The sequence below is a fragment of the Cetorhinus maximus genome, chromosome 15 (genome assembly GCF_964194155.1).
Source record: "Cetorhinus maximus chromosome 15, sCetMax3.hap1.1, whole genome shotgun sequence".
NCBI lineage: Eukaryota > Metazoa > Chordata > Chondrichthyes > Lamniformes > Cetorhinidae > Cetorhinus > Cetorhinus maximus.
In genome coordinates, this window is record NC_135893.1 from 80,174,319 (window position 1) to 80,186,726 (window position 12,408).

General features: G+C 43.6%; 1 protein-coding gene across 1 annotated transcript in view; it reads left to right on the plus strand.

Moving 5' to 3' along the window:
• Positions 1-529: 529 nt before the first annotated feature.
• The window catches only part of arhgdig (Rho GDP dissociation inhibitor (GDI) gamma), a 65,584-nt gene continuing 53,705 nt past the window's right edge, over positions 530-12,408 (plus strand). Inside the window, exon 1 of the mRNA XM_078558710.1 lies at positions 530-878. Coding sequence (XP_078414836.1) covers positions 806-878 — 73 coding nt within the window. The 5' untranslated portion in view covers positions 530-805. The remainder of the gene's footprint in view (positions 879-12,408) is intronic.

Genomic DNA, 12,408 nt, shown 5'->3' on the forward strand with positions numbered 1-12,408 from the left:
TTTGCTGTGTGAAAATTTAATGTGGTTTAAAAAGTATATGCGTTACTATTTTTAATTTTGTGAACAGGCGATGTATTGTAATGGGGGAGGAGAGGAAGTGAAAAATTGAAATCAATGGCCCCAATATATTCGCAAGAATATATAAGGTAAGCATACTTTGGTATAAACAAGAGCAAGTTCTCCTTGGCTTCGCTAAATTATTCGAATCGCAATTTAAAATATACTTTTTACGTGAAAGATTAAAATGTGTTGCAGAGTTTCCTTCAGGAAATGGAGGGGCATGGTTTAAGTACATGAGATTTTTTGATTTTTTTTTTACACTGCTGGAGAGTAGTGTTTGTCTGCATTAGTAAAGATATATTATTGCATTCTCCCAGGTAGCATAGCAGTGTTACACAAACCTCAGGATTACAAATACCAGTCAGTGAATTGGGAGCATTACATATTCTCGCTACATGGGGAAGCATTGTGTTTGTATTCAAGTGTGTGCTGCATGTGGTGGGAGGGAGATGAGATCATAGACATCTGCGAGATAATGACTGATGGGAGTTGAGAGCAGCATAGCATTAGGGCAGCTAGCAAATCAATAGCGTCTGCAGACGAATAGGATTTTTACATTACAGTTCCATTGCAGTCAGTGTATAGCATGTGAAATTCTCTTGTCCAAGATTACTTTTTTTTAGATATTTTTCTCTTTATCTACTTTATGGGTGCAGTGTAAAGGATATTTTGTTCTGGTTGCCGGTTTTTTATTGTGCTCGTTTTTAAGTGAGACAGCATCCACACTGCTTGAAGAAAGATTACCATGCTGGGCTTGGATGTGTGTGAGTTTGGCAGCCAGCTCCTGGAACTTATGTGGTTGACAGTATGCTACAAAGGTGAGGCAAGAGTTTTTCAATTACTGCTCTGTGCTTTTAAAATTTCAAATCCAAAAGCCCATCCTTTGTTTGAAGAGCTATACCGTGCATTTCCTGTAAGACCAAGCCTGCACTCTTCACTGCTGACCGAACAGATTCTCTTCAGTATCTGTGTTAAAATATTCAAATTATTTTTACATTTCTGATCAGATGGCTCATTAAATTAGCTCCTGGTGTGGAGATGTGTTATATCAATGTTACTTTGTGATGTAATGTTCTATATATGCAAGTGTAAATTAACATTGGTAAGCCACACCCATATGCATCTTGCAGATGAGAAATAACTTTTTGTTTCTCAGCAAAATGCCCAGCATTTAAGGTAATATTTGTTACTGTATTGAATGCTGAGAGGTTCAATAAATATGACCATTATCAGCTGTGCAATGGGCTACTATCCTGACAGCCCAAGAATTATTCTTAATCCCAATTTCATTTATCTTGTTATAGCTTGATTCTTATTGCTCCATTTCCAACTCTCTGTGTATTTGAAGAAAAAGACTACTGAATTTTATTTCAGTTTACATTCTTTTAGCAGTTTGAACTCTGATCTATCTAGAACCATTCAGGCCATCAGAGTTTACTTAATACAAAAAGCCATTTTTAAAAACCTAACGGTGGTCTTGTATTACTGAAAATCCATGTATCATGGTTTTCTCCAACTGAACCAAGCTGGTTGTAGATTGCACTCACATTACATGGGGTTTGTGAAGTCCCTAGAACATGCAACCCCACCGTGATGCAGTTGTGTTGAAGAAGTTTAACAATGAGAAGTATTTCTTGAACTGAAACCATTAAGCAAAAATAATATTCTGATTTTTTTTTTCATTAGTGATGTAAGTTTTGCTAAAAGGTGTTGGTGTTTGTTGGAGGTTACCAAACGAAATGTTGCAGCAAGACCTTCCAGGCACAACTACATTATGGCTGCATGCCCCTCCAAAAAGTGTCTACCCTGATTAACATATGGTGCAGTTTAAGGCAGGGCCATCACACACGTAGCCACTAGCTTTCAGTGCATGACAATGCTTATTTCTTCAGTAACATCGGCTGGAGCACTCAGGGTTCAGTTAAATCAGGTAGAGGATGTGCTTTTCTGTGGGAAAAATCAATCTGCAAGTTAACTCACTAAAATTATTATTCCTGGGGTGTGAATCCTGCACCATTTCCTTTTTTAATCACCCAGTGACAAGATTGCAGTCGCCCCAAAAGGGATACCACATTTTCTAGTGTTGAGCCTGAGGGACAACTCACTTGGACTATTTCAAACTGGAAGCTGCAGTTAGGATTTCAGCAAGGGAACAGCATCCTGTCTACCCAGTCTAGCTGAAACCTCAGTTCTGTTCCCTAGATGAGAGATCTATGCTCATATATGCTTACCTTTGTGGGTTTAGCTCCTCCCACAGCAGTATTTGCATTATCTAACCGTTTAAGTTAATTAGAGATAGATTTAAAATGTTAATCAGAGGTGCACAGGGCCCCTTGGTCAGCTGCTTGCATCCAATGTGACTGTGCTGGACTTATACTCTGTGTGGTATCTGAGACTAGCCCCTCACACTTTTTTGTTTTACTCTGGAATCGGGTCTTTATTGGACCTGCTTTACTCTGCTGCTAAAATGAAAGTTGAAATAAAATCTGCTTTAAACTCTGGGGAACATTGCATTTTTCTGTGTTTGCCAGGTCCAGTGTTTTGACAGCCAGAACCTCTGTCCTGGGATACAAGATGCTTTTACAAATAGGTGTCTGGAAATGCCATCACTGGGGTTATCTCCTGTCTAGATACAGGGAGAAAGCGAATACTTAATTACAGTTTCAGTGGCCCTACTTACAACTCCTAGAATCTTAGAATTATGCAGTGTATAAGTTCATTTGAAAGAAAAAAAATGCTTGCATTTATATAGCACCTTTTGTGACTACCAGATGTCCCAAAGGGCTTTACAGCCAGTGAATACTTTGCATTGAAGTGCAGTCACTGTTGTAATGTAGGAAACACAGCAATCAATTTACACACAACTAGCTCACACAAACAGCAATGTGATAATGATCAAATAATCTGTTTTTATGATTTTAATTGAGTGATAAATATTGGCTAGGTCACCAGGGATAACTTGCTGCACTTCTTCAAAATAGTGCTATGGGATCTTTTATATCCATCTGAGAGGGTATGCAGAGCCTCGATTTAACATCTCCTCTGCAAGACAACACCTCTGGCAGTGCAGCACTCCCTCAGTATTGCACTGGGGTGTCAGCTCCGATTTTTGAACCTACACCCTTCTGACTCAAGGCAAGAGTGTCAGCATCTGAACCACAGCTGACCATTTCACCTTGATTGGTTCTGAAAGACCCTCATACCCTACTCTTCCCTCATACCTTTAAAAAATATATTTTTCCAAATCATTTGCCACTTAAAGTTTTAAAGGTTATTATGAATTTTATTTCCACCACTGTTCTGGTAGGACATTCCATTTCTCAGCAATCTTTCTTTTAATCTCCTAACTTCTTCCTTCATTCTCTTGGCACTGATTTTAAATTTAGACCTCCTGGTTGCCAATTCACCCACCGCTAGAAATAGGTTATCCAAATTCAACTCAATAAAAGATCTTTTAATTTTGAACTCCTCAATCAGATCTCCTGTAACCTTCTTTGTTCTGATAGAAAGAGTCACAGTCTCTTTAGCTTCTTCTCATAGTTAATGCTTCTGATCCATGGGATCACGTTAGTGAATCCCATCTGCTCCCTTTCCATGATCCCCATATTCTTCCTAAAGCAAGGGGCCGAAACTGAACACCGTACATGGTGTAGTGAATGATTTCTACAGGCTTCCTTTTGCTTTTGTGCACTGAATTTAGATTCCATAGGTATGTTTACAGCTTTATCACCTTTAAAGGTTGTGCACCTTTAAAGATTTTCCATGTTGGGCCAGGCAGAGAATTTCTGACCAGCTGAAAATTTAAAACATGAAAACTTACCTGGACGTCTTCTGGTCCAATGCTGCTTGCTAACTGCTTTTACTGGTGGCTTGAAGACTGTGCACAGTTCTAATATCTCTGAGTTAAAAATCAGTCAAAGACCAAATTACATCATTTGACTTGATTGATCAATATTTATGGGGCTCCTGACTGGCGGGTAGCCTCCACACTCCCAAAAACCAAAATAAATGGCAGGGAAGAGATATCCCAGCAGGGAAAAAGCAGTTCGGACAAGTACTCTTATTTCCCAGTTTTACTGGCGATCCATTTTAAGGTATGCAAGACCAGTTCAGACCAGTGTTCTTACTTCCCAGTTTTTACTGTGTTTTCCTTCTGGGATACTGGGGATAAGGCCATATCTGCCCAGGGTGCTCAGGAAACAATTCTCCTGTCATAACCTTAGTGAAGGAAAAATGTGCGAGAAGTCAGTGCTTCAGTAAGGCTGTGCTCACTGAAATCTACTGCCTGGTGCAGCCATAGCTGCAATCTCAGAGTAGGGCAAGAACGGTATTGCCAGTGGTTGTGAAGGTGACTGTGGCGATGAAGTTCAATACATCTGCCTCCTTCCAGGCTGGAGGTGGAGATATTTGCAACATCTTGCAGTTTGCTGACTGCTATTGCGTAAAGAAGGTCACTGAGGTTCTCTATTCAAAGAGAGCTAATTACATTTCATTTTCTATTGCCAAAGACAAGCAGGTGAAGAGACCACACAGTTTCGCTAGAATTATAGGCTTTTCCCATAGTGCAGGGTGTCATTAACTGCACATGTAACACTTAGTAGTGTCAACTCTGCCCGATACTGGAACCAATCGGGATTTTAATCCGTCAACTTCCAGTTAGCAAATTATGCAGGTCAGTGCTTGGCATCCCAGCAGGAGCCATAATGCCTTCATTCTGTGGCAGCCTGTTGTGCCAGCTCCATTTGACCCACCACAGTAAACCAAAGGGTGAAACTGGGCGACAAGGGCTATCCATTGACAACATGGCTGATGACTTCCATGTGCAACACATGCACACATACACAGCACACTGAAAATGAAAGCCACCAGCTATACAGAGAGCAACTGAGGAGCAAGAGGAGGAAGAAGAGCAGAAATAAGAGGAAGAGGAAGGGAGGACTGCCTGGACAATCCATGAAGAGCTTATCCAAGTATGATACAGTGACTGCAACCCCAATTCCTCATTCACCAGCAGTCCCACACCTTACCTCCCCTCTGTAACTGAGCATCATGGTGCCCATTTGGCTACAATCCAAAAACAGATGCACCACCAAATAAACATGAACCAAACATATAAATAATATTGCATGGAAAATGCAACTAATCAGCTTTGTGCACCCCCTTAGTGCTTGACTTGCAGCTTGTTCAAGTTCTCCTGTGCAGGGCTGCCACATGGCTGGTGAAGACTGTTACGTTTGGTGGTGAGACTGCAGATGGCCTTGGAAGATGACCTCAAGCAGCTGTGGGCCCATAAGACCCAGCATTGGAATACACCGCCTCAGTATGGACAGGCGCCATAGTCTGGGTTGGCTGGTTGACAGGGAAAGTTACTGACAGAGTGGCAGGGACAGGATAACATTGCTGCCTTCCTGACAGAGGACAGAAGGTTCATGGTCCATGGAGCCATTACCAGTCTCCCAGGGCGGCGCCTCAGAAATCCTAGTAATCAGTTGAAGGATAGAGTTTGTGAGATTGCTACGATCCGCAGCTATGATGGTAGCAGTCTAACCCTGCAGGACTTCAATCTAAGCTCCCACTGCAGTATGCAGACATTGGGAAGCTGCAACACCAACCGGCAGACACTGCAGCATGGGTGGGTCGGCAAGCATGCGAACAGAGTTAGCCACCACTTCCATGCTGGAGAGGATGGGCTCCAAGCTCTGCACAAAGTCCTGTGCCAAGTTGGCATTAAACTTCTCCATGCTCCTTAACATTGACAGAAGGCTTTCTTACAGGCTTCCCAATGCGCCAAGCATTTGGTCTTGAATACTCATCGGAGCTCTTCTAAAGGCTGCTCCATCGAATTGCCCATCTGAGTCCTCTACAGCAGAATCCATATGTACCCTTGCCTTCTGTTTAGCTGGCACCTGCACGACACTTATCTCTTGCCCTGGTTGCAGGTCACTCATGTCCAGTGTCTCACCATGTGCAGATCTCGCCTCTAAACTATCCCCTACAATATGCGCAGTCAGTATTTGAGCTGATGGCTGAGTGTGAAATTAAGTGGCCGTGCTGTGTTTTCATCATCGCTCTTTTCTTGTGTTTCTTCAATGTCTGGGAAGGTTGCCCCTCATGGATAAATGAAAGCAAAATGGTATGGTTGTAATAAGTGCAGGAAGGAAAGTAGGAAGTGAATGCTTACACCATCTGCAGCTTGTAAATCAGAAGAGATTGTCAAGTGAGGATGTGAGAAGGAGGATTGAGCATGAGGTATGCTGCTTCTGGTTGTACACCAAGGGAAGTGTGTCAGTCAGTGTGCTGCAATGTGTTTGGGAGACATGTTTGAATAGCTGGAAACATGCACAAGCTGTGCGATGTGGGTGTGAGGCTTGTAGTAGTGCTTAGTGTTAGAGGGTAAGATGAAACATGTGGACGTTAGTTATGAGTCCCAATTGATAAAGATTGGCAGGTGAATGTTGGGGGTGTGGTGATTTGAGCAATCACTGAAGCTACTGGTCCCAGTGGTAGGATATGGCATTTCAAAATGTATCCACTGGTGTGAAGTCATTGAACTTCTTGTGGCAATGCATCCAGGTCCTCAGGACTTGATTCCTGACATTGACCTCCATGACTTCCTGCTACTACTGCATTTTACTCGCTGCCCATGAGTGTGGTGGAAGCAGAGGCAAACAACGATTTCTAAGAGAAATTTGATGTTCACTTGAAGGAAATAAATTTGCAGGAATATGGGGATAGAGTGGCATAGACTCAGTGGTCCGAATGACCACCTTCTATGCCATAAACGACTTGATGGATTTTGTGGAGTTGAGAAGACAATGGCGAGGGGGATCTGGATGTGGAAATCCCGCCCCATTTCGAACAGATTCCATTTTTGCCAGTAGTGGGAAAGGGAGCACAGCTTGATTCACATGTGAGAGAAATTCGAACTCAGCCGAGCCAAACTCAATGCTGAGTTTAAACAGACTCCATTTTGGCTGTTGTAAGGGCCTTAACCTGCAATGAGGGAGTTATGAATTTATGGACTAGACTCTTGAAGGACGGAGAGGTCTTTTTAACTGTCATGATCTGAAGTTTTCTAAATCTCCTGCTCTTTAAACTGCAGAAAAAAACTGAATGTTAGTAATTGTTAAAAAAAACCTCTGCTAACATCAGAACGTAAGAAACAGGAGTAGGACATCCGACCGCTCAAGTCTGCCCTGCCATTCAATAAGATCATGGCTGATCTGCCGTAGGCCTCAACTCCTCTTTTGTGTTAGCTCCTCATAGCCCTCAACTCCCTGATATTTCAAAAATCTATCTACCTCCCCCTAAATACTTTCAGTGATCTAGTCTCCACAACTCCCTGGGGTAGAGAATTCCAGACATCCACTACCATCTGAGAGAAGGAATTCCTTCGCATCTCAGTTTTAAATGAGTGTCCCCTTATTCTGTACCTATGTCTCCTCGTTTGAGATTCCCGCACTAGTGGAAACAACTTCTCAACATCTACCCTGTCAAGCCTCCTCAGAATCTTGTATGTTTCAATAAGACCACCACTCATTCTTCTAAACTCTAATGAATAAAGGCCGAACCTGTTTAGCCGTTCTTGAGAAGTCAACCCCTTCATCCCAGGAATCAGCCTGGTGAATCTCTTTTGAACTGCCTCTAATGCCAGTATATCCTTTCTTAAATACGGGGACCAAGACTGTACACAGTACTCCAGGTGAGGCCTCACCAACACCCTGTACAGTTCTAACGAGACTTCCCTATTTTTAAACTCCAACCCCCTGGCAATACAGGCCAAAATTCCATTTGCCTTTTTAATTGTTTGCTGCACCTGCATGAAAACATTTTGTGCTTCATGCACAAGAATACCCAGATCCCCCTGTGCTGCACTTCTTTGGAGTCTCTCGCCATTTAAATAATAGTCTGCCTTTTGATTCTTCCTACCAAAGTGCATGACCTCTAGATTGCTTTGATTGACAGGCCATCTGGTTTAGCATCTGTTTGTGCAGTATTTGTTGACATTTCCTTAAAGGCTATTATTATGTCATTATGCAGGCATGGCTGACTTTCAAATGCTACAATTCTCTCAGCACAAGATTCTCAATTTACAATTTGATTGACGGCTTAAAAATATTAAAGGATTAATTGTTTTTGAAGGGGGTATGGATAGAAGTTTGTTTGCTTTCATAAGAGATTAGCTACTCGAGAATTAAAAGATTTGAATGAGCTTCATTAATGGGAGTTAATTACATTATCCAGTGTGTGGAGTAAGAGCTGCATTAGATTGACATAATCTTGTTGAAAAAAGAAACATGCTGTGGAAGATTTTAATCTTATACTGATCAGGACAGATTCACAAGAAAATCTCAAAGGGAAAACAACATGTACTGCATTATACCAGCAATTTCACTGCCGGTATGATGCTAGGTATGTAGGCCGTACGTCCCAATGACTGGTGGATTGTATCAAACAGCACTTCCCTTCGACTGTTTACAACAGGCAAAGTACTGACCATACTTAACCAGCCCATGATTGCAAAACTCAGAACATAGTGTCCAACATTAGATGTGATTCCACGATTGGGCAATATTTACTAAACAATCCTGATTGTGCTAAGAATTACATTAACAACCAATTTAGTATTATTAGTTGGGCTCATGGTATGTCTATTTACGCCTGCTAGAAGCTACACATATTCACACACAGGACCCTTTTTCCAAACAGAAAGAACATATCCATACATTGCGACTTTTTCAACTAAACAAAAGCTTGGAGACAGCCATTCCCTGGTTCATTCCCCATGGCAATGCCTTGATCAATCAATGTCGACCTGCCTGGTTTGAATTTAAACAAAAGCTTGGCAGTTAACTGCTCCTTGGTGCATTCTCCATGGCAATGTCTCCATTTCCAAACCAATCAGAGTCTACTTTCCTATCAATCATCATCTTCTTCTCATGAAGGATATATTGTTGTTCCTTTTGAGATCTGGTAATCTTGCAGATTCTGCCCTGAGACAAAAAGTTTTGACAGCATGTCTCTTTTTCCAGTAATGCTCAAGTTCTGTACTACTGAGTGACTAGATTGTTAGAAGCTTATTTTCATCTTCAAATGGCTCCTGAGGTCTCCTCAGGGTGGATACTGGATGAGTTGGCATTGAGTTGGCATGGACAGTATGAGGAGCCTTTGGGGAGTGGATAAGGGGTGAGGGGAGAGGGCTAGTGGGCCTAATTGCTTTTATTACAATTGGGACAAAGTCCTAGAGAACCAAGGAGCACCTTCTAAACAGCTTGCCTTGGCACTTGCCCACGACCGTGACTGCCTAGGATCTGCTTCTGGGGTTGGTGGGCCTGACTTTATCTTGCACCTGCACCCCAGAGCGAAAATTGTGTGTGACTGGGCACTTTAAACTGAGGCGAGTCTGCTGAGTCGAGAAATTTCCCAACTCATTCTGTCTCAGTAGCAAAAGTCTTGCTCTAAGTATGTATCCGATTCCTTTATGAATGTTATTATTGAATCTGTATCCGCCGCTCCATCAGGCAGTGCATTTCAAACCTTAACTACTTCTTCCATAACAAGATCTTTCCTCATGTCATCTCTGATTCATTTGGGCTGAATTTTACTGTGGCCTCAGGACCCCGAGGTGGGGTGGAGAAGCAGGCCCCGAGCCTGCACTTCCCAGCAGCAAGACCAGCTCACCGACTGAACTGCAGGCGGCCTCCTAGCTGGCTGCCTTCAGGCCCGCTGTGCAGCTAAGGATGACGGGCGAGTTCACCATGCGGCCAGCCCAATCAGCGGCCTGGCAGCTTTGAAGCCTCAGAAACCTCACTGGGAGAGGTATGTATAAATTAAACTTCATGATTGCTGAGGGGTAAGGCTCCACCCCTCGCAGGTCAAGCCCCTCCGAGATGATTATTGCAGCCTCCTCTGCAATATGGAACCTCAGGCTCTGATGGTATCCTGGGCTGCCACAGGGAGGCTGCCTCCAGGAAGCTAGCAGCTTTGCCATGGGGCAGGGGGTTGCCCCACTGTCGACACAATGTCAGTGACGTTGTAAAATGGCCTCTAATAGGAACTTTAATTATGAAAATTGCAGCCTGCCGCTGGGAAACATTCCTGGCAGTGGGAGTGTGTCTGGGAGCCATCCAGCTATTTAACTCCCTCTATTCAACAGCCCTTCAACCTCCGTTCCCACCACCCAAGGGCTGGTAAAATTCAGCCCCTTAAATCTGAGCCCTCTGGTAATTGACCCTTCAGCCACTAAAACCAGTTTCTTTTTATTTACTCCATCTAAAACCTTCATGATTTTAAATATCTCTATCGAATCCCCTCTTGGCCTTCTCTGCTCTAAGAAGAACAACCCCAGTTCCTCCAATCTATCCACATACCTTTGATCCCTCATTTCTGGAACCATTCCAGTAAATCTAACTCTGAACCCTCTCCAAAGCCTTCAGGTTTTTCCTAAATTGAGCGCAGTACCCTAGCTGGGGACGAACTAGTGTTTCATATAAGGTGAACACAACTCTCAGGCTTTTGTGCTCTATGCTCTGAACTCACAAAGTTCAGGATCACAACTGCGTTACAGCCAGTGAGATAATTTTGCAGTGCAGTCACTGTTGTAGGAAATGCAAATCTGATTTGCATACAGCAATCATCCAATAAAGGTCAATGTGTTTAAGAGCAAATATCTGCTTCTGTGAAGTTCATTGAGGGATAAATATTCACCAGGAATAACTCCCTTCTTCAAAGTAGTGCCTTGGGATCTTTTACATCAACCTGAGAGGGCAGATAGGACCTCAGCTTAACATCTCATCTGAAAGACAGGACCACCAACATTAGCTCAGTACTGCAGTGAAGCATTAGCCAAGCTTGGTGCACCTTGTTCCAAGAGTGAAATTTGAACCCACAATCATTTGACTTGGGGATCAAAGTGCTACCCACTGAGCCACAATAACTTGGGGTGAGAAACTAGTCCAATGTAGGTTCCTTGCCCACAAACAAAATTTGGAGGCTGAATTTGCAACAAGGAGACAAGAGCTGTAACTGTTTTTCAGTCACGAACCTGCCTCCAATAGGAAACTGATTAAAGTTCAGATTTTCACAGGGCATGAGCCCCTATTCGATATGGGAATGGGTTTCCTGCCTGCAGAGCCAGTGGGGGAGCTGGACTGGAGATGGGTGAGGTGGAGTGTGGGATTTGTTTGGACATCCCATGACAGTCATTACTGATGCTGCTGGTTGTCCTGAGGAAGAGATTCTGTACTTGATGCCAAAGTCTTCCACTGTACCAGAGGGAAGCGAGATGTCACAGAGGAACCAGAGACCTCTCATCTGGGGCAAGGCAGACACTTGTTTCATCCATGCTGACATGGATTTAATGCTGGAGAATTGTGAGGGAGAAGTGGGAGGTCCTCCTCCTCGAGGGTGGAAGCAGGAGGCCACCTCATCGTGCAGCAGGGGCATTCTCTGTCCAGCGTCATCTCCACCTCCCCTTCCTGCTCCTCTCATTTCTCCTGCTCCTGCTTCTCCCCTGATGAGCTGTCTCCTTCAAAGTTTCATCATTCTGTCCAGAGAGCCATGTTATGGAAAGCACAGCAGACCAGACCATCACAATGACCAAGACCATTGCAAGAGGGTTTTGGAGGGTGCCATCTGACCGGTCCAAGCACCAGAAATGCATCATTAGAAGCCTAATGGCCTGATGATTGTCCTGCTGAGCAGGTGGATTGTGTCACTATCTGGGATTCCACTAGAAGGGTCAAAAGCTATATCTTCAAGGGATTTGCCTTACCCCCTAGGATCCATCCACATGCTTTGGGGGTTGGGATGAAGTTCTGAGGCTGTCTGAATTGGCAAAGGGAAAAGGGGTCATGTCAGCTGCCAGGAAAGTGAGTGAAGATATGAGATCACATTTGGACATCGAGAGAGTGGAAACCCTTTCTGTTGATGGATCTCACTGGCCAGTTACTGGGTGCCTTGATGACCACATGGATGCAATCGATGATGTCCTACATCTGGGGAATCCAGTGATTGAGGTGAAACAAAATTGCCTTTGTTTCTGCGAGACCGTGTCTGTCATTACGTTAATGTACTGTCCAGCTCTGGCAATGAGGAGATCAGTGACCAGTGAGATGCAGTGGTGTGCAGCTGTTTTTGAGTTGCCACTGATCCTTGGAAGGAGCAAGAAATGAAGAAGTTCAAGACCACAGTGACTTTGATGGCCACTGGCAGGACATGGTGACCAGTGCTGTGAGATGTGAGGTCTATGGTGATAAGGGCACAGTTAAGGCCACATTTACCTGGAGAGTCACAGCTCCCTGTGCCACTGATTCTCGGCCTGTGTTGAGGGTTTGGCCTCCGTTGTCT